This window comes from Rhinichthys klamathensis, unplaced genomic scaffold (genome assembly GCF_029890125.1).
Source record: "Rhinichthys klamathensis goyatoka isolate OS25496 unplaced genomic scaffold, OSU_Roscu_1.1 h1tg000325l_1, whole genome shotgun sequence".
Taxonomy (NCBI): domain Eukaryota; kingdom Metazoa; phylum Chordata; class Actinopteri; order Cypriniformes; family Leuciscidae; genus Rhinichthys; species Rhinichthys klamathensis.
Window position 1 is genome coordinate 446646 of NW_026606840.1, and position 24049 is coordinate 470694.

General features: G+C 37.7%; 1 protein-coding gene across 7 annotated transcripts in view; it reads left to right on the forward strand.

The window, feature by feature from the left end:
• The window catches only part of gab1 (GRB2-associated binding protein 1), an 87991-nt gene continuing 63942 nt past the window's right edge, over positions 1-24049 (forward strand). For all 7 annotated transcript variants that reach the window (XM_056271728.1, XM_056271729.1, XM_056271730.1 and 4 more), the window contains exon 1: positions 1-117. In XM_056271728.1, coding sequence (XP_056127703.1) covers positions 46-117 — 72 coding nt within the window. In that variant the 5' untranslated portion in view covers positions 1-45. The remainder of the gene's footprint in view (positions 118-24049) is intronic.

The window sequence follows — 24049 nt, forward strand, 5'->3', positions numbered from 1 at the left end:
AACACGAAACCCAAAGCGCGTATTTTCCTGGAAGATTATAAGAAAATGAGCGGAGGAGATGTGGTGTGCTCGGGGTGGCTCAGAAAGTCTCCACCTGAAAAAAAGTTACGGCGTTATGTAAGTAATGTTTTAATGTTATTCAAATGCACTGACAGTGTTGTAACCGCAGTACTGTTGAGGCAAGATTCATGCAAATTTTTAGTACGCTTTCCAACAACCCCAGGTCAATCAGTGCTCGCGGTCTGTCGGTTAAGGCTTTTTCTTTCTAAAATTCCGAGGATCCGAGAAGTTTAAAACTTGTTTAGTTTCTCAAAAATAACTTGTGTGTGTGTGAACGTTGTTTGTGTTCACAGTTGTTTGTTTTTCTCGAACGCATGTGCAAAATCCTTATTTATGGCGTCTTGGTCGGTGCTGTAGGACACACCTACCGGTGTGTTAGGAGAGAACTTTAGTTTTGTTTACTTACTTATTTTCTAAATAAAGGATTTACACACAAATAAAGAGCACGTTTGAGAAATATATCTAAATGATGTAGCCTACTATGTTACTCTCACATGCTAGCCTTGCTAGAGTTTTTTATTGTTTTTTTTTTCAACATAGAGAGGGTCGCCCCCTCATGGGTGGCGCCATGTTGATATCACGTGACAAAATTGACCTAGGTAAGAATAACAACAATACACATCATAAGTATACTTTATATAGCCTATCCCTTTTAGCTAATTATTGTGGTTTTACCATAAAAAGTACATGTAATTCCTAGTGTGAACAGAACCCATGATGGTCACAACAGTCTTAAAAATGCCTCTGTCCAAGGCAGCCATTGCTGACTGGGAATATATATATATATATAACAACAAACTTCATGCATCCATGACAGTAGTTAGTAGTCATAAGTCCAAAGCCTCTGCAGTTGGGAATGAATGAGAACCAGATAAGCGTAAACCTGATGCTTATTGTTTTAATGGAATGTGGCTTGACCTGCATACACCACTATTATATGTCCAAATCTAAACACGTTTATGTTGTATGTACTCATGCAAAAGTTGTCATTTTTAAATTTAATTGTTAATTTAACTGCTTGTACCAATGGTCATCACACGGAATACTGTCTCCTTGATCTTGTGTATTTCAAATGTTTTCTTTAGTTTCATATTAAATACATTGTCATATTCCATTTTCAAGGATGTTTTTGGAATATTTATTTTTCACTAAATCATATGAAAAAACGATTTTGTTTGCTGCTACTTCAGTTGCCAGGACAACTGAACTTAACTCTCCTTTCTGTCTGCTCTGGATGAGTCAATGCATTTAGTCATTCACACATTGTATGTGTACCATGGGGTCTTCCCTTCCTCTTAGTGGTAATATACACCAATAATCTGTAATGAAATCACTCACTTACAGCTCTGCCCGCTATCGAGCTCCAACCAAACATGTTAGAAATCACCTCCAGGCTCATGTGATGCTTTTTTTATTGGATTCCTTTAATCTAGTGGAGCTCTGCAAGGAACATTGCTTTTGAATTCATGTTTTACCTCATTGTACAATCAGCAACACAGTTTAGACTCAAAAAGGCAAGGCATTTGCAAAAGTGGGATATTTGGCATGCATATTTTGCCATTGTTTAGAAGGAACTTTCGAATAACAACTAATGCATAATAACAACTTGTTGTTATTGCATATAAGCAATAACAACTAATCCTTGTAGCTAATGCATGAAAATGCAAAGGCTTGAGAGACAGGGTGTGATTTCACATGCTTTGAGCTTTCAGAGTAAACGGTAGTCTGTTGAATGTGATGAACAATGTTTCATGGCTCCAAATCTAATTAAAATGATTTCTGAGCTCATCCACACAATGCTATAATAAGATTAGATCCAAGCAAGAACAAGTGCTTTGTTTTACCACAGCATGTTCTCAGAAGTAATTTTTACATTTCATTTTGTTTGAGAGGCATTTAAGCAAAGTGATGCTGGACAAAAGCCTTTGCCATAGTTTGCATCATGCAACTTAGTTGTTTGGCTGTTTTTTAGAGTAAGATAACAGAAACTTCATTCTTTCCTGTTGCAGTCGTTTTGAAGTGCTGTCCTCAATATTAGTCTTCATTCTGATCCTGTTTTCTGGTGCATGAAGGTGGAGTGGTCTCAGTGTATCACATGTGGTGCTTTGAAAGTGGCTGATTAGGACCAGACTGTTTTTATTGGAGCCGAGTGGCTAATAACTAAAATGCTTCTCTTCAAGAGGAGCCCCATGCCAGGTGTAGGCCTATTGGAGACTGTATATGTGTGTTTGACCAGTTATACTTTTATCAACATAAGCTCTAATTTAAGATGCATATCGAAAAGTTTTGTGCTTCGATTGCTTTTGCCACTGCTTGGAATCTTCAGATGACCCTGCAGGCTAATTTTTATCTGCTTCAGACTTCCTGCGATGTTTCATGTCACTTGTAGACATCCTCCAAAAATGTACACTACCTACCATTCAAAAGTTTGGGGTTTGAAAGAGTTTAAAAAAAAAAGAAATTAATACTTTTGTTCAGCAAGCATGCATTAAATTGATCAAAATTGACATAAGATTTCCATATCAAATAAATGCTGTTCTTTTGAACTTTCTATTCATGAAAGAATCCTGAAAAAGTTTTCACAAAAAAAAAATATAAAGTAGCACCCCTTTTTTTTTTCCATATTTGATAATACGAAATGTTTCTTGAGCACCAAATCAGCATATTAGAATGATTTCTGAAGGATCATGTGACCCTGAAGACTGGAGCAATGATGCTAAAAATTCAGCTTTGCCACAATAGGAATAAATTACATTTTAAAATACATTCAAATAGAAAACTTTAAATTAATAATAGTTCAGAATATTACTGTTTTTACAAAAAAAACCTTGCCTACCCAAACTTTGAGTGAGTGTCTTTCAAAATCCATTGTTTATGAACTCTCATTCTGTGCGGTCTTATGTCTAAATTAAATTGAGTCTTTGAAGATTATTTTTAGGTAGCTCATATCCTACTCATGATTGAAACACTGCTGAAACAGCAGAAAGACATGCAACCTGCAGCCTCAAAACAGAATACACTCAGTTATTTAATAATTAAAAAGATGGCTATTATTTGCATTTGAACCAGCTGGAAATTTGAATGCTTTGAACATGTTATGGAATCATAACAGTAGAGATTGCACAATAGCACTTTGTTTCATTGTCTGAAGGTTGTCCAACTTCTGAAAATAAGTTTTTGCATTTTCTATTCTAAATCATATCTTTGTTAGGACTAAACGAAAACAATAGACCAGCTGACTTATCTGAGAAGTTCATTGCACATGCTCTGGATCCTCTAGCGCTGCAAAGCTTTTAGTGGCATAGGGTCAAAAGTCTGATGTGTTTTTGACGGTTTGGCTGCAGTTCAAGAGCAGAGCAGATCATTTGACTCGACTGTTTGCAGGGAATGCTCTTTATGACTCAAAGTGCACAGTGCTTTACTGAGGGTCTTCTCAGACAGGTAGCTAGTATAGCAGTAGTATATTAAAGTTATAGTATAAGTGCCTACACAAGTATAAAAATAGTTTTTTTTTTTCTTTAAGGCCTGTCCATCTGGGACATCTGACTGGTGGCATCAGAATTTCATAAGCTATTAATCCCCACATTAGCCACACAGTATTGCTCAAACTGGACTCTTACGTCAGTTAAAAATGTCCATGTGGGCTCATTTTTTAGTGTCTTAGCATTTTCCATTTGGCCTCATCCTCTCTTCTTTGTTAACTTCCTCTTTCGCACCCTTCTCGTAATGCTTGGAGAGACTAATTGTGAAACCGCCAAATTAAGTTGGGAACACATGTACGGTATGGTAGAGTAATGTGGGAACTCACATTGAAGTCTGAAGTATTATTAATACTTACTTCTGCTGTTGAGACCATGTCATCTCATCGTTCATGTGATTTTTCACTTAGAGCTCATCTGGAATGTAGCCTACTTGCTTATAGGGCTGTGGCATTAATCCAAATTAAGTTTCGATTTTGGCTTACTTTGATTATGTAAATGCGATTAATCGAGACAATTATTTTGCCCTAATTGGTCAAATGCACGGTAAAGTATGTCAAAATGCTGGGCTTGGCGAGTGTTCACATAAACCCAATCTGTTAGACCTATGTCTTAAGTGAACGTAAACAGAATGTGAATCAGTATACTGGATCCGTACATTAGGTATTAAAGTGACTTATTGTTTGTAATTTGCCCTTTTTTTGTATTGCATTTCTGAGTATTGACTGTTTACTACTGATAATATTTTTTTTTAGGACTTTTATTTCTTACATTAGTTAGCTTATTCTGCTGTGGTATAGAAATTGGAATAGAGAATTGTGATTGGTATCAAATTTAGATATCAAATCAAACTTATTTATAGCAAATATATACTTGATATATATTGCTATTGATAAATAAATGCCTCATTTAAGGTTTTGGCCAGATGACCCAATCATAGTCATGTTAAATAATCGTGATTACGAAATTAACCCAAATAATTTTGCAATAATAGAGCAGCCCCACTTGCTTATTTATCTGTGTAAACATACATTTACAAAATTCTGTTTTATTTATTTGCATGTTTTCAGTTTTAAATGTGTATTTAATTAAATCAAAACCAATCAAATGTTTATCAAAATCAGAATGTCCCTCCCACTGCATTTTGTAGCCAATCACAAGAAGAAATTTAAACCTATTGGCTAATTAAAAATGTAGGGATGCATTTAATATTAAAATTCTGACCAACAACGATAAGCCAATAATTATTTTCATGTTATGACTGATAACCAATAAATGTCAGATATTAAAATTATATACAATTTTGTCTAAAAGTAAAAATAAATACAAAAACTAAAAGTGAATTTAGGCATCACAACATTATAATGTACATTAAAAAAAAAAGAATGTTCATTGTGAGATTTGCTAAAGATTTCAGTTTTATTAAAATGATTTGTGTTTTTAAGTATTAAAGGGGTCATATAATACCATTTTTGTACAAGTTAATATGATTCTTTAGGGTCTAAATTAAAAGTTTGTAATATACTTTAATTAAGAATTCTCATTAGTATTGTAAAAAAAACACGTTATTTTATCTGGTCAAAAACAGCTCTGTTTTCAGCACGCCGTTTCAGTGCATATGACTTTAAATGATAATGAGCTTTGCTCACTCCGCCCCTCTGTTCTGTGCGTACACCGTTTGTAACACAATAACCATAATGCGTTGTTCAGTATAAACGTGGAATTATGAATTATATTGAGAACGTCATACATAGAAAACATGCCGTAATGTACCCTGAGTGTAAACCTAGACGCATTCATTGTGAAGCGTGCAGCTAGCGATTTGCAAAGATTAATATAAAGTTTAATAAAACGTTACACTCACTTCCGTTCTTCTGGAGATTCAGCAGGAACACGAATAGCTGGTACCGATCCTTTTTTCATGAGCAGCTTCTTAGCAAATCCAGCTTTATACTGATCCTCGTTTATAAAGCAGTCTGGTGTGTGAAATGATTCGCGCAAACATGAAAGCATTGACGTTGCTCGTGGGGAATATTCCCTTCGAAAACAAACTCAGCCACTGCGTCTTCGGCGGTTCGGATTTAGGAACATTAAAATGACTGCTGTGTTTGTTATTACACCCAAGAACAGAACACCACAATCGCTTAGACGCCATTCTGCTCATAGACAGTGCTCCAGCATATCAACAATGACCGCGCCGGTCCGCGCGGACTGATTGACAGCTGGCTCACGAGCGAGGGCGGGTCTGTGTTGAAATGCTCCTGTCAATCAACAATCGTGGGAGGGGCTTCCGAGCGTGTGACGTCACACAGTCGAACGGCTCAATTTGAGAAAGGGGAAAACATATAAGGAGATTAAAACAAAAACACTGGATGGATTTTTATCATTTTATGATGGTTGTGTACAGACACTGCCAACACACATTTCAGTACAATCAACTTGTAAAAGTGCATGTACCATTATATGACCCCTTTAACATGATCTATGTAAAAATACAGGAAATGAATGAGCATGTACAGTTAAATATATATATATATATATATAATTTTACATATATCCAATTAAATAATCCAGTATTCATTGATATGAATCAATAAAAAAATATATGAAATAAAAAAAATATAACATTAATAATAAAAAATACTTGCAAGTAGCTTGTCGATATATATCCTGCCCAAACGTCCTGTTTCAATAGGAAATGTCCACAAATGACAGACAACTACGCAGAAAACTACTATGACTGTGGTATTGATTGAAATGTGTCCCAATGACAACAATGTGCATGTCTGTGTTTACTGTTGCTTTTTTTAGTCCTGCTTAGCGGTAGCTTATTTCTTAGATTGTGAAATTATTGTTTATGGTTGGTAGTACACAGCAGCTTTCCACAGTGCAATAAGCGTCAAGAAAGATTGAGAGGTTGGAGCAAAACAGGGAAAGAGAGCCAGAGGGGAACATGCAGAAATCTAGTGACTTACAGTGCAGCTCAACCTATCTAATCAAGAACGCACTCCACCCTTTTGCTTTAATGCAACTCAGCAAGCCACTAGGTGCTCCAAGCATTTACAAGCCAAGCCATTACCCATGCGATGCAATGGCTGTTCTCGCTCACGGCCTTTAAACATGCAGTTGCATTTTAAAAGCTTGCTGCACTGAATTCAGTGGAGTGCACAGAGGAACAAAAGAATTATTTCTTTTAGTCAGGATTCATTAAATCTGCTTAGTTGGGGGAAACATAATCGTGCCACTTTTTGCAGAAACAAACAGTTTGTGGCTGGGTTTACCGGCTTAGCTAGGTGCTGGTGCAGACATTTTTTGCTCATTTGTTCTCTCTCTCTCTCTCTTTGCCAGTCTCTCTCTTTCTCTCTCGCTCTCTCTTTGCCAGTCTCCCTCCCACCCCGACTGGTCATTTGTGTCCAGAGTAGTTCTGTCAGGGCTGAGAGGGGCCCTGATAATGGATTGCCTCTGCTATCAATTATTAACTGTAACAAATAAGAAAAAACCTTTTGCAATATTAATGTGCTCCACTCCTACCCAATATAGCTTTTCAATAGTGATGGACTGAAATGAAAATTCTTGGCTGAAACTGAAAATACTGGACACACTGGGCTGAAAACCAAAACTGAAAATGCTCTTTTGGAATTAGCCTTTGTTTTAAATGCCTTGCAGTACAGAGATGATTATGATTATGAACACTATTATGATGTGTGGAATAAGCAGAATAGAATTATATTAATATTAAACTATTTTCATTGCCAAAAGAATCGTATTTAGTAACAGAAGCTTCTCTGCCTTGTCACATGAGAGATGATTGCTCTTCTGGTGAATTGCATGGGATGTTACGTTAAATCGCTTCACAGCAAGCAAACATTATTTATTATTATTTTTAACAACCAAGAGGGTGATGGGTGTATGTTAAGTTTAGAGAGTGTTTTTCTCAGAAAAAACTTTTTTCAAGTTATATTAAAATTATTTAGTTAAAGAAGAAATGCCCAAAGGCCCGTGATGACCTTTGATTATTAGGCCTACCATTCTATATCACTAGGGGGGAAAGAAACATGCCACAGGTCTTTGTCATCAATATCTATTTGTTTATTCAGGTACTATTTTATTTTATGCATGTTTTTTGTTAAATCAACCATCATCGTCATTTATCTTCACATCCAATTTAAATGGAATCTTTTCCCACATTCACGCTGCTTTTTCTCTCTCAAAGATTCTGTTATTGGCTATTAAAGTAACAGTTTCTGTTGACATTTTAGGCTGAAAAGGGCATTTCTGTGGCTTAGTCTTTTTGGCTGAGGAATTTTGTGGTTGAAATCCCTAGTGTCCAAATCCCTAGGCCTAGTTGGACCATCTCGGTCCAAGGCAAACTTAGGTGCTTTTTCTACACTCCAGGTGATAAGCAATTTAAAAAAAGAAAAATAAGGGCTTATGTAAACATTGATTTAGTGAAGTGCATTTCAGTTATTTCAAGGTCTTGACAAGCAAGCGCATCTTTTAGTAATAATGCCTGTGATTATTGTCTGAATGTTTTTAGGGTGGATATAATTACATTTTTTTTTCATGAAATGGCCAGAGAACGAATAGGTTTGTCTACACATTTTGAAACAGCTGTTGGGTGTCTAATAATATGTTAAAATGATTAATGGTTACCGCTTAGTTAACCTCTAACTAACGCACAAAAACACTCCATGTCTGGTTACCATTGAATGTCCTATTTGTGTGGAAAACACACAATGTAAGTTTGGTATATTGCTTTATATAGCATTATTAAAAGGATATTTCACCCAAAAATGAAAATTGTCATCATTTACTCACCCTCATGTTGTTCCAAACCTGTATGAGTTTCTTTCTTCTGCTGAACACAAAAGAAGATACTTTGAAGAATGTCAGTAACCAACAGTTGATGGGGCCCCATTGACTTCCATAATATTATTTTTTCTCTCTCCATACTTTGGGAGTCAGTGGGGCCTTGGGCCTGTTTCGTTGCTTCTTCAAAATATCATCTTTGTGTTCAGCAGAAGAAAGTAAGTCATACAGGTTTGGAACAACTTGAGGGTGAGTAAATGATGACTGAACACAGAATTTAAATTTTTGGGTGAACTATCCCTTTAACTGTTACCGTAACTGTTTATTACTGCCATATATCTAAGACTCAACTCTAGTTTTAACCTATTCAAGACCATAACAGAAATAATGTTTAGAGACCACATGGAAAACAGCCGATATGATGCTGACATTTTGGAATGGGTACGACCGTGTACCCGCATTTAACGTGATCTGTGCAGTTTTCTGCAGACAATCTCTAATGCCTTAGGTGTATGCAGGTTCTCACGAAAACATTACATTAGCATTGGATAAGCATTTGTTGCTCGGTTGATTTTATTTTATTGGCAGGATGGTGTGTGTTTTAGGATTCCAGTGGTGAGGGAAGAGGCCTCAGCTGTCGTAACTCATTCACACAGTCTGCTCTCTAGAGGGCCTCCAAAGGCAGCCTCTGTCTGGGAGCAGGGAAGGGGACGTGCCCCTTTAAAACACACACACACACACACACACACACACACACACACACACACACACACACACACACACACACACACACACACACACACACACACACACACACACACACACACACACACACACACACACACACACACATACCCAAAACCAAACATAGTCTCTCCCTTTACTCTACGACCTTTCTATTTTTGCTGGGAAGCTCAAGAGTTTATTATTCACCAGGGCTCCATCAGTTTGATCCAGAGCACAGAACTTTATATACAGACTATTTACATCCCTTACTGGTGGGAAAGTATTTCGGAAACAAAGTTGCATTTGACTTTTCCTGTTGTTGTTACTATACTAAACCACTTTCATGGTAAGGCTGCATGAGTTTAATATTGTATTGACTTTAATATTGTAATCAGTGGTAATAATTTCAGTGAATAGAATGCCATATGTGGCAACTGCAGTCTACAATCTTTATGTACCGTAGGTTACACATCCAGGATAAAGCCAGTCACACTGCACTTTGAGCACACAACATCAAAGTGACGTCACACACCGCAGTATCTTGTTTATAAACGTAAATTCAACATATAAAAAACAAAAATAAATCCAAAAAGTAAAAATATACAATTTATTCTACTTCACTGCAAAAATATGCATTCTTTTAATTCAGGCAAAGTGTAGTGTGACCACCCCTTAAGCTAGGAATGTTCCTGTTTGTTGCTATTTCATGAATAATAAATTAAGATGTCGCCTAAATGACAAACTCCACATTCAACCTCTTAGCTAGCCTGGTTAAAACCAGACCATTCTCAGTTGTAACTGAGTTATGGTCTGGCAAAGCGTCATAGACAAATCATTTCCAGAGGGGCGTCACCAACGGACGTCGCGGATAGACCTAAAACCAATCAGAGCGATGAAGGAGATGACGTATGCAGAGCGGTGTGTTGTTTTTTTGCTCCGTTTTTAACAAAAAGGAAACGCTTAAAACAGACGCGATAGCTGATTCGAACGAGTGATGTTCGAAGGCGGCATCTATCTCTGTAATTTAGGCTACAAAATCTGCTTCAAAATCCCAGCGCTGTCGTCATCGTGTAAAGCCCGCCCCAACGTTTCTGATTGGTGCCTCGATTTCGACGGATTGGAAATGGGCTTGAATGAGCTCTTTGCCAGACTAACTTTCAGAGCAAATCTAAATTTGCCGGAAGTTGTCTGGGTTTTCCCAGGCTACCTCTTAGCACTTAGCAGTATAGAAAACAATATATTTATATGATATACATAAAAAAAAAAAATATATATATATATATATATATATATATATGCAACAGTTAGTTCCAGTCCTTGAATCTGATTGGATGAGAGGCCCTCCAAGACTACGGATATCCTACCAGTATCAGGACTGGGACTTTTCAATGTTTTTATAACTCCATGTTCTTGACAAGACAGTGTACACATAAAGAAAACCCACATGATTTTTTTAAATGCTATTGTTGTTATGTCACAATATGTAGTTGTAAGAGTTTTTTTTTTCTAGGTGAGAATTTAGTTGTGTTATTATTAATTTATATTATGTTTTATAAATTTTTTGTGGTGGGAGAAAAGAACATATCCGCAGCGCAATCATAAATTTGACCTACTGGCCTGACTTTTTGTCTAATGATGTGCATGTGCAGTGTTTAATAGATCTGATTGCTTAACATCTTAAATAAATTATTTAATTTTTCATCCTGGCACCTATATGTCTTGGTCACTTTTTTTTAAAGAAGGGCTTTTATTTCCCTATTTTCCAGAGGCCCGCTACAGTCATGTGCTCCTGGCCTTATCTGTAGTGCTTGTTTGTAGTGTTCAGTCATTGAGCATGACAAGCTTAGCTAATTATAACCTGCTGAAGTGCTCAGTGGCCCTTTGCTTATCGATGCCTTCGAAATCTGATTCACAACACGTAAAGCTTTTATTCTAAGTTGCATGTGTCATTGTCTGCATATCCAGACTAGTGTTGTTTTGTCAACTGATCCCGAATTAGCCTTTAGCCTGAGCGCTGAACTGCAGAAGTATGGACAGCAATGAGAGGCTTACAGGAAAAGGCAGTTTGTAAACAGATGTGAGCTTTTATTTACTGGGGATATTTGTTCAGTCTTGTTCTTTCCCATGCAGAGATTAGATAAGATGAAAATGGAAGTCTCACACTTTCGTTTTTCTCAGTTTTTTTTGGTCCTCTGGTTTCCATTTAACATGGTTTGTGTTGAGGTTTTCTAAACTCCTTCTGTACTTTCACAATGCCCTGCATGAGGTTTTGAAGTTATTTGATTAAATTGAATGCAGTTGGCCCTGATTACAAGCCGTATCGATTGGATTCGGTCTCTCTGAAGTAGGTGCTACGAATTTGTTAGCACCATTCAATTTAGACTGTATACTTGCATATTTTACTTCAGTGCATTACTTACTGAATGAATATAATGCACAAAACCATTTTTTCAATTTTTTTATTTGATATTTAATATTTTTTTCAGAATCAAAAACAGCTAGACACAGATCGTTAGGTCTAATGCCGTGATTTAAGATGTTTAACCTGACACAATGTTTTAAAACATAGCAAAGATGCCCTTCTAACGTAAATAACATTCTGAAAAAAGCCCAGACGGAATGCAAGATCAATGTGCAGCCATTTCTACCAACAGATATTAACACGCTAATATAACTTCATAATGCACAAAACTAGCATAGATTTTTTTTTTGACACATATTGTTGAAGCTGATCAATTTGTTTCAGAAGCGCTGACTTGATGGCTGGAGGGTGCTTTAAAAGCAGTGATTCTTAAAGTCCCTGTAAAGTCAAAATTAAGTATGTGTTCTGAGTTTCATACCACAAAAAAATGTGTTATTAGCCACCCAGCCAAATTTGAATGATAAAAAAAGCCGGCAAGTACATAAAATAAGCTATCAAAATCTTGAAAAAATGAGCAGTAGTCTTAAATGCTGGGGGCGTTTCCGCTGGCTGCGCTGAAACCACTCCCACTCGCGGGACGGGAGGTTGAAGGCCGAGGCGGGAGATAAGGCTTGTTTGAGATGCGCCTTGCCTCGCCTGAAATGTAGTCGAGAGTAGGCGGCTGCAGTGAGGGGAGGAGTGAAAAAAGTGCAGGCAAGACGGACAGATCTCTCTTCTCGCAGTGGATCTGACACCTGTGAGATCAAAGGCTGATATCGCGGGATTCACGCCCGTGCACGGTGTTGCTAATAAACTGGATGTAATTTAAAGGCACACTGTGGAACTTTTCAACCTTTATAATATATTACCAAAACCCATTGAGATGGTACATCGACTTACAATAGGTTGAATGACACGTCTGCCGAAGCCTGAAGGTGTCTGTATCGCTTTTACTAGCACTATGTAACTTCGGGTTTCGGGTAGGAACCCGAGCACAAAAAGAACTACAAAATTCGACCGCTTTACGGCCTACGTCACTTCCCCCACCACCCCAACAACCTATGAGCTCAACTCGCGTTTGATTGCCGGCGTCTGTATGTTGTCGTCATGGCTGAATCAACAGCTCCTCGGAAGAAAGCGAAGAAAGCAAAGATTTTGTCAGAGGAGACCAAAAACAGAAAAAGGGAGAGTTTAAAATAAACATCGGCATAAAAGTGTATGTAATATTTACTGCGAATTTGTGTAACAAAACTGATATAAGTCACAACATACTGCCGTATACAAATGTAAATGTAAATGTTTTTTTTCCTTTCGGCTCATATATGTTTGTATTTGTGTAAAAGGAAAAACAAACTGAAGACTACAAATAACGGAAATATGTAGTGAGTTATATCAGTTTTGTTACACGATTTCCCGACTACTCGATTTCATCTCCAACCCATTGCAAAGAGATCCTGAAGACGTTAATTGTTTGCTTCAGGTGTGTTTGATTAGGGTTGGAGATGAACTGTGCAGGACAGACGATCGGCAGGAGCAGGATTGGGCAACCCTTGTCAATGCGACTTACCTGATCAGACATTGTTTTCTGCGTATGCTACTTTTATTCAATTTGTTTTCTTTATAGGATTTATATTATTAATCTTATATTTATATTATTATTTTGGTCAGTAGTGAATCGATTAACTTTCTCCAACATACAAATCAAATGCCGTCTGCACACACATAAAGACACGGGAGGTTGACCGGTTGACTGTTGACTTTTGCGACAATGCTGCGGCGCTTGTGGCCTCTAGGGGCACTAGACGTGAAAATTACAGGTCGAGCGCACCCTAGTGGCCAAAAATTCCACAGTGTGCCTTTAAGTTCTGTTGCTTTTATATGAAAATAAATATAATCAACAAGACACCCAAAGTACTTATTTAATTCCATTCCAAATACATTATACATGTTTATCAATCATTCATAGAGATCACACTGTCAGAGAGTTTGGGAATATTCACCTATTCACACATAACGTATACACATAAAACATGATATCAAAGTTTTAAAAGAGAACAATACATCATGGTTGTTTAAACCAATGAGCATTAAGCTGTGTCGTCAGCAAGTCGTTTCCCATCGTGCTTTTGATCAGTGCAGTCGGTGGAGAGCAACTGCGTCCGACTGCAGAATCTGACACGTGCGTCTTGCGAGAAAAAACAGCTCGTTTGGTTATTGGGGTACTTGTGATGTCACATGGACAAAGCATTTGCATATGCCTGCCTCTAGAGAGCAAGACATTTGACGAATATTTTTACATTATTGCACCATAGGCCCCACCTACTGGCGTTCAGTCGCTTAACAGCGTCAGCGCTGTTTGATCTGAGATCTATCATGGTTTATAACTGAGAATTCTTTGCTGAATTTGAATGCTTCGCACTAGATCTCGCAGGGATGTTATTAATTCTGCAGAGAATTCAAACTCTTTCTCACTGGATCTCCCTGTGCTGTCACGTGATCGAGATCGGCCCGTGAGTTAACGCCACGCTGTCTAATATTGGTCCGAGCTGAAAAACGGTCCGCGCTGCACAGCTAAGACGAGAAGCGCAGTTTCGTTCCAATTTCATTTAGTTTGTTTTTTGATGTTTTTCATATGCAACAGAAATAGCAGCTGTTATCAGTTTGGCAAAGTGGTGTCTCTAACAATATTGACTCTGACCGGCAAGAAAAAAGGTAGCAGTCTGGAGCCCTGAATAATCTTGAATGACTAGTTTATTAGACGACCATTCTGCCCATCTCTATTTACGGAATGAAATTAGCAGCTAATGAAAAAAGCTTTAGAGTGGAAGTGGGGGATTTCAGGAACAGACATTTTGTTCTTGAAGTTGCCAAATCTTGTGATGCAGACTTCTTGGGTGAGCCCAGTTTAAGAATAGATTTTTAGAAGGTGCTATTTTAAGGCTGCAGTTCTTCCCCAGAAACACTGACAACCAGAGATGGTTCCTTTGGTTTGTTCAAAGAATGTTTAGGGCAGAACTGTCTGAAATGACCCAAAAATAAAATAAAAAAATAAAAAACTGAGTGCCAGAGTTTTTGGATTTGGATGCCGATAAGATCATCTAAATAGCACTGCTATGCTAAATGATTATGTATCAGTTATGAATGGTAATATTTAATAATATTTATAATAAACAATAATAGCAATAATTATTATTACATGTTAGTAATATTAAAATATATATAAGTTATTTTTAAATTAATTTGTATTAAATAATAATAATAATGTCGTATTGCTATTAATGTATATATTAATATAAAAATGTATAACTATTAATATTTACTAACATTAAATAATAATGAATAATATTAAATAATAACAATGATTGTTATAAATAATAATTTATAAATAAATAATATATTAATATATATTTTGAATACTTATTAAACAATAATGGTATTTTAGTAGTTATAATAATAATAATAATAATAATAATAATAATAGTTATTATTGTTGTTTTGTTATTTAAAAGTTCCAGATTAAAACTCATATTGGGGAAATCCATGAGCTGAACTGTAATAATACACTTTATCCTAGAGTCCCATGCTGCACAGGAATGCAAGTTTGTCAAGCTCCTCATCGTCCCCTCTCTCTCTCTCTCTCTCTCTCTCTCTCTCTCTCTCTCTCTCTCTCTCTCTCTCTCTCTCTCTCTCTCTCTCTCTCTCTCTCTCTCTCTCTCTCCTTCTATCTTATTTTTTCTTTAGCTGCTCTTCTGCTCTTGACGTGTCGTTCGGTTGCGTTCTGAGGTGCCTGACAGCAGCATGGCGACCATTTCCTGTGCTACACTGCTGATGGTTCCCAGATGGCTGTAGAGAGCACTTTCTCTCTCTTTCTCTTTTCTTTATTTGGAATAAAGCCTAGTTATAGGCTTGAGTACATTAAGAGGAGGTGTTGGAGAGAGAGCGAATGAGTAGGCTGCAGGACCTGCGCTGGAAAACAGAGCCGCGTGGGATTGAAGAATCAGTTTTGGCTATTGTAGTGACACTCCAGAATGACTGACATAATAATCCAAATTTACTCTCATAGACATGTTATAACGTGTGCGCTCTGAGCATTACATCAGCTGCATCAACAGTGCCACGGCAAAAGGAATTATATTTTACTCAATTTGAGTAGATTTAATTAAATCTGATTATAGTGTGTAAACTTCTGTAGAGAAATACATCAGACATTGGACAAGGACAAAACTTCATAGTGTGCATGTGTCAAATGCATGTGTTTGCGACTGCTATCAAGTAGAGTATGCTTTGTTCAGCTGTACTCAAATACCATGCACTAAGCATTCGCGTCAACTGAGAAGTATACTTTGGGCTTTAAGAACAAGTACTTATAAGGAAAGACTCGCACGTTAATGATTTGAATCACCTGTGGTTTTTTGAATTAACATCTGTCTCACTTCTGAACTGCAGGGTTTTGCTTTTGAAATGAATCAAGAATCATTTAGTGTAATTAAGCTGTGTGAAACTTGAATCAGTATCATGACTGGTTGATCATATGACAATGCATAGTTAAAGGTATATATTATGCAGGGTTGCCAACTTTTGTTTAGCTTGGAGTCAGAATTAAGGAGAGGGGTCGGGGTGTAAAAAATGCAACCCCCATAGATATCACCATGGTGGATATTTCTCTGATCTCATTAGGAAGATTCCAAAGCATTATTCAAGACAATATATTCAGTTTTAAATCCTGACATAACAACAGGCCTTGATATTACTCGGATATGTGAACACTTTTTAGAGCATTTCATTAACAAAATTGATGCTCTTACAGCTAGTATTATACCTTCAGGCCTTATCTTTGATTATGTCATTCCACCCTCATTAGTACATTATTTAAGTGAGTTTAAACCAATTTCATTTCCTGATTTGGTAGACTTAGTGTGCCAAATGAAGCCTACTCAGTGTTCTTTAGATATTGTTTCCCCGTGCCTCCTCGTTCAGGTATTAGACGTGGTTGGTTTAGATCTTTTGTCAATAGTGAACTCCAGCTTATTGAATGGTGTCGTGTCGTGCCATCCTGCTTCAAGCATGCAGTGGTGCAACGGCAACCCCTTCTAAAAAAGCCCAATTTGGACTCATCTGATTTAAAGAACTATCGGCCAATTTAAAAAATGTCTTTCCTGTCAAAATATTTAGAGAAGGCTGTCTTTCAACAGCTTTCTACTTATTTAAATGGAAATGGTATTTTTGATAAGTTCCAATCGGGATTTAGGCCTCAACACAGTACAGAGTCAGCCCTTCTCAAAGTGTCAAACGATTTGTTTTTGGCTGGCGATTCAGGAAAGTGTGCAATTTTAGTTTGAATTGATTTGACTGCTGCATTTGTTACTATAGTCAAGTGCATGCTATACTTTTGGAGCGTCTAAGAGAGTGGGCAGGGATTCAAGGAAAAGCTCTTAATTGGTTTAACTCATAGCCTATCTTTCTGGGAGAACTTTTTCTGTGGAATTAGGAAATGTTTCATCTCCTTCTGCTCCAATGAAGTGTGGGGTTCCACAAGGATCGATATTGGGTCCAGTCTTATTTTCTATTTGCATGCTTCCATTGGCTGATATTTGTAAGAAATATAATGTATGTTATCATCTTTATGCCGATGATACTCAGCTTTATCTCCCTATGAAAATGGGGGATAATTCAGCCTTGCAGTCTCTCTTTGATTGTTTTAATGATATTAAGGAGTGGATGTCAGCCAATTTTCTCCACCTGAATGAATCAAAGACTTAAGTGACAGTGTTTGGGCCTCCGAGTTCTTCCAAACATATAATTAATCAATTATGCCTTTTTAAATCGAAGGTACATTATAATCAAGCAAGGAGTCTTGGAGTTCTTTTTGATGCCGAGTTAAAGTTTGATAAGCATATAAATGCAGTGGTTAGAGGTGGCTTTTTCCAATTAAGGGATTTATAGCGAAATTGAAACCTTTTTTTGTCTTTTAATGATTTGGAAGTTATGCATGCTTTTATTACATCCAGATTGGACTATTGTAATTCATTGTACTATGGTATTTCTCATGCATCACTTTCACGTCTGCAGTTGGTCAAAAATCGAGTCGAGTTGTACTACGCAGTGGAAAAGCGAAGCGAGCCGAGCCGTACCAAGCCGTACCACACAGTGGTAAAGCGCCATTAGTGAACTTCTTCAGCAACATACATCCTCTTGGCCTTTAAGATCTGTACAAAGGTTTCAGCTAACCAATCCTAAGTCTCGACTAAAATCAAAAGGAGACAGGGCCTTCTCTGTTGCAGCTCCTTGTTTATGGAACAGTTTACCCCTCCATGTTAGATCCCTTGATGCATTTAAATCTCATTTAAAGACTCATCTCTTGTCTCTTGCATTTTATCGTAATCAATCGTGTTCTGAGTTTGTCACACCACAGAAAAATGTGTTATTAGCCACCCAGCCAAATTTGAATGATAAAAAAGCCGGCAAGTACATAAAAAAGCTATCAAAATCTTGAAAAAATTAGCAGTATTCTCTGCTCTCAAACGCTGGGGGCGTGTCCGCTGGCTGCGCTGAAACCACGCCCACTCGCGGGAAAGCTGCCGACGCTGATATTAGGTTATACTGCTTTCGGGACGGGGAGATGAAGGCCAAGGCGGGAGATAGTCGGTTCGGCCCAATTCACCAGTAACAGCGGATTATCAGTGAATCCCAGTTGTCTCCGACGAAAGTTTATAAAACGATCCGTGTAAAATGATCGACAGAGAGGCGGGTGTTGACGGTGATCCTCAGCTCTCCATCAAGGTGGCTCTTCACAAAATTAATCCACCTCTTCTTGATGTGATCGTTTTTAGGAAATTTAAATAAAGACACTGATCTGTTTTGTACATGATCGCATCCAGGTAGTAGCCTACGCATTTCCGTGTCGAAGGCATAGCTAGCTAGAAAACTGTAGGCTGTAGTAACTAATAGTACTGACAGTAACTCGCGATTGAGCGCCAAACTGATGCGAATGTGCTCTATTGTTAGGGGAGGGGCCAGCCTCAGTGTCCTCAGTGCATCATCAAGTGGGGGCGTGTCCACGAGGTCAGGGCTCCAGTGCGTCATCGAGCCCCGTTTTAGCCCCGCCCAAAAAATCCGGAAAATAGCAATAGTGAAAAACTGTTTAACGGTCTAACTCCACAATTCAGTAATTCACAGTTCACAGTCTTTGTAATATGTTTTAGCAATACATTTCTAACATTTATAATAGGTTTAGAATTTTTTTTTAGAATTGCCTTTACAGGGACTTTAAATGTGCTAGAAATAAATGTGATTGATTGATGGAGCGTGAGGGTGACATTAGCATAGAATGTGCCACAGGTACATTCACATTACATACCTCGATTGTCGTTTTGCTGTTTTTATAAAGAAAAAATAAACGTAAACGTCTGCTCTGTTGCAGTCGCGCACAGTGTAGCACGAACGAATCACAGTTCACTGATCGCATGACGATGGCGAAGGATTCGTTGCGCAATAAAGCGTCTGATAAATGTCATATCTTGTAGAATGGGCGCCCAGCACCGCCGCTCCCTTTACACAGAATACGTGCGATCGCAAATCCAAAAGTGAAAGTAAAACGTGAGCTCCCTGATGCGCGCAAATTAGGCTGCATACAATAGCCTGTCTCCCAATATCAAACCTATCTCTGGACTGTGTAGTTGTGGCTCTGGTGTCTGTTTTGGTCTCTGTTTGCAACGTCTGAAGAACGACAGATAAGGAATGCTCCGTTTCTGAACTTTTAATTGGAACGCAAGAGCAACTGTACATAAACGCACTCACTCGCTCGTTTCTCTCTACCCGGCCTTTTCCGAACTTTCCGCCTTAACCATATAACTGCCGGTGCAATATACAACAGTTTTTAACAATAAAACGACAATTATAAAGAGTCTGTGTGCTACAGTACTTGCACTTGCACTTATTGTTTGCACTTAATAAGACTAAGAGAAAACTGTTATTTATTTTTGTTATACTGTTTTTATTTCTATGTTCAATTTGTGGAAAGGAGTTCAATCAGGAGGTCACACACAGCCTCAATCAGAAGTTCTGGAAGCTCATAAATGTAAAGTAAGGTCTAAAGAGACTCATGTGGACAGGAGAGAAGCCAGTCAGTTGAGTTTGTGTCAAAAACTTTAACAGTGCTTGTATGTTGTTGTCTTTCAATGCATATGATAATTCATATTCATAAAGTAGAACTGAAATGACATTCATTAGAAGATTACTAGTTAAAACATTTCAAAATTCACCTACAGACTATTTTTCCAGTCATGAACTTTGTCATTGAGGATTTCTAAAAATCTCGTTCTTGTGAGCTCAATCTTATGTCTCCTCTGTGTCTCGTCACATCCCTACAGTAAGTGTATTGTGATGTCAAAACATTTGGTAACTAAACACAATGTTTACAAGGTACAATAACTTGTAGCCTACTGTTTTTATTAGGAACCTGAACCCTTCTTGCCACAAATTTCATGATTTCAATTAATCATTTTGTGATACGATTCCGATTTTGATTCAATATCGATTAATTTGGGTAAATATCAGGTACAGTTGCTGCTTAATTTTAGGAAACATACCGGGAGCCTTGTCAGCTGGTATTATTATTAAAGGTTAAAATTAGTCGTGCAGGTGTGGGTCTGTGTGAGCTTATTTACAGTGATTAAAAATAATCACTAGCCTTTTTATAAATGAAAAAAATTAACTAATTGAATAGTTAACTAATGTTAAAGGGTTAGTTTACTTAAAAATAACAATGCCATTATTTACTCACCCCTTTGTTCATCTTCAAGACAGAAATGAAAATATTTTTAATGAAACCTGAGAGATTTTTGTCTAAAAAAAAAAGTCCACCCAAAACGTTGGTACTCGAAAAATATCAGAGAGACATTGTAACAAAATCTATATGAATCATTTAACCCAAGTCTTCGAAGAGACTCGATCAAGCAGATTTAATGAAGGCTTTTATTCACTTCACATAAAAATGAACACAAATAGAGCAGCACATTCATTGTGGTAAACGGAAGCTCAATTTACTTTCTTGATGCGCAAGCATAAACCTCATTGGGTGGTGAGTAAATGACAACAGAGTTTCCACTTATGAAGTAACTCTTTAACAAATTGAAACTTATTGTAAACTCTTACCTATTTTTAAATATGGTTTGGACCGGTTATGGGGGGTTGAACCATCAGGAGGTGGATGAGGGGCTCCTGGTTTTTGATTTGGCTGTGGATCTAATGGCCTAAATGCTTACCAGGTTCTCCCTGTCCCTACTCAGGATCTCAGTGGGCTACTAGTGTGTAGGAGGGGTCAGCCTGGAGACAAGCTGTGAAATGCCGCCGCCGCCCCGTGTAATTTCTCAGGTTACCGTGAGTCTGCTGTGGCCTGGCTCACATTGGACTGCCCTTCCCCCTCACTGCGAGTGTGTGTGTGTGTGTGTGGAGGGAGAGAGCTCTCAGCGACCAGTGTCCTGTGAGAGTGCTCTTTTCTCCTGATTGCATTAGATGGGCTGCTCAATGTGGCTTGATATCTTCAGCCTGCCATCATGCCAACAGAGATAGAGAATACAGTGTAAGTCCAAAAGACCTCCAGTATAGACCATGCAGTGCACAGGCTCGTTTCTGAAGTGAATGCTCTCCACTCGCAGTGCTGATTCGGGATGTGTTGTTTCCAGTCTTCATTTGATTTCTGATTTACTTGTTTGTTCCATAACCTTCATCGTCCTTTTCCCCAAGAACTTTGGATTAAGTTTCATATAATCTGCTCTGCTCTCAAGGTCAGTACGGGTTCCTTTCATTTCCTCATTGCACGTTTTGTTGATCTTACGGTTCTTGGAGAAAGACACCTGGCTTACACTGCAGATAAGTGGCTCCAGAGTTTCTTCTGAAGTCTCTATATGAGCAGGTGCTGGTAGCCTGCAGGTGTTTTAACTGTAAATGCTGAGAGGGCATGCTTGACTTTGGAACCTGAACCCTTCACTTGGTCATCATATCTGCTTGATGAAGAGCATTTACTTATTTTTCATCAAATTTAAATTCACTTCTGCAGATTTGTCTGAAAGCTTTTCAGGTACATTTTTACAGCTTTATTTTACGACTGAAAGTGAGTGATTTGTTAGTTGATTTCTCTAAAATATGTAGACACTATCAAACCATTGTTGTTTGCTTGAGAGACTAAAACTGCACAAGTGGCTCAACCAATGAGTTTGGGCCAGGACTGTCTGATTGACCAACCAATGGAAACCTGTAGGGAATGTTCAATGACGCTAGATGAAATTACAGTTCTGTAAATTATTAATTCTGAGTTGTGTGTCCTTCAGATTTTTTTTTTTAAGTTGGCATGAAATGAAAGCATTTTCCAATGTCCTTATTGATAATGATTGATCCATGCATACATGCTTTGTTTTTTAATTGTTTTTTGATCCTGTAATTTTTAATTGAAATAACATAACTCGATCGATCTTCTGGTGAAACAACTTCTCTGCTTGAATGCTGGACTTCTCCAATCATTCAGTCTGCTTAAAACCCGGACCGTTCTAAGAATTTACTGCAAGCTCACATTCAGATCTGCCTTCATCCAATCAACAACCGATGGATGGATAAGTCCCAGCCCTACATTTTTTTAATTATTAATTATTTTTACTCGGATGTACATCACAATACGAAATAAAATATCTGTTGTTAGTTATATCACGTTGCAACATGAAAGTAAAAAAATAACTTGCAGCATTCTTTTGTGTTTGATTTTCAGGGTTCCAACGGTCATGTAAAATGTGAAAGTTTTAAAACCGTGGTTTTCAGGGCTAGGAAAATTGAGGAAATTAATAACATTTGAAAGTCTTGAAAATTTGTTTCATATAAATAATTTTAGTTATCACTACAAAACGTTTGTCTGTGGAAAGTTGCTCTTGGTGAGTGCAGTTGCTATTTTTGATGCAAAATAGGATAGTAAATATCAGTCATGGAAATTCATTGTTCAAAAGGTGTTAACACAGGATTTTGTGGTACGCATATACAGCCCTTTCCAGCTGTTATGTTTGCCTTTGGTGTTCTAGATGTAGCTACACAAACTGAACAAATTCAGAAAGTCCTATGAGAGTCATGATGATTTTCTACCTGACACTAGAGTTGTGGAGGTTACTGTCCATTTTGGGCCCCTTTGACAGAGTGTTTGGTACTAAAAAAGAGGGAATTGTTTGGGCAGGCTGTCGGACAGACCTAAGCAGTGCTCCAGTCATGTGAACAGAGGCTGCCCAGGCCAGAAGAATGTGTTGAATGTGAATGACGCAGCTTTGACGAAGACATGTGACTTTGAGAGCGATAGATGGAAAGGAACGAGGAGCGGGGAGGAGGGCAGTTGACTCATGCAGGCAAAGTGCAACCCCGCTGACCTTTTTATGCTAGCGTAGCTATCGCCCCCTTGGATCAAAGAGCAGGGATGGAGGGAACTGAAGAAGAGAGGGGCAGTGAATGAGCCTGCCCTGTTTGCTTATCGGAGTTTGTTGATGTCATGCCCCTTTGTTTCTCTCCATCTTGGTCAGATGACTAGCCCATGCCTTACCACTTGGTGTTCCACAGCTAGTGCTTAGACGTAATCTATAACCTTTGAAATGCCTTTTGGATGGCCTTGTAAAGGGTACACACCAGGGCTCCAGACTAACTTTTTGCCTTGGTTGCACTGGTGCGCCTAACTTTTTTATTTAGGTGCACCAGCACAAAATTTAGGTGCACTCAAATTTTTCCTCGTCTCGCGTCGCCTTTAACGCCACAATTTCAAGGTCACCTTTTTATCACGTTCCATATATTCATGTATATTATGTAAATGCTTTTAAACAAGAATAAGGTGTAGTTTTTTTTTATTTGAAGCACAATTATACTGTATATAAAAATATAAATCTTTTTTTTTTTTTATTAAAGTGCTGTTTTTACATTGTTCAAGTTAGGGCAGGATATTAACACAAATTTCACAATTCGATTCAATATTGATTATATTGGACATCAGGTACAGTACATGGCAAATTTTCTCAAGAAAAACAAATCTCAACTAATGCTGTAAACTGGGAGTCAGTTGTAGCCCACTATGCTTCATTAGCCTACTATAATATTGAAGGTAAAAATTACCTGATTTGTACACAAACACCTAAATTACACTTTTTTTTATAATAATAAAGTTATATGAAATATAAACATTTAAATGGTGGCTGCATAAAAACTTGCCAGATTTTTTTCAAACAACATGCATTAAATATTGAAAAACATAAAAAATTATAATGAATATGTAATATGGTGCATATATTAGGCACAATGCTCCTCTAGAGTTAATTTTTCTAGCTAGCTAACGAGTTTATGGGCACTGGATATGTTTTTTCTGAGGTAAATGTGGCGTTACATTACATTGTTTACAAGCGTTTTACTGACGTCTTTCCACGGTTTCCACGGAAACACCGATTGAGCAATTCCATGTGACATGATACGGATTTCGATAAGTTGTACTCTATCTTTTAACAGACTTTCAGATGCTCGTTCATGTTTATTTCGCGCTGTAACTGGTATTATTGAGGCGGAA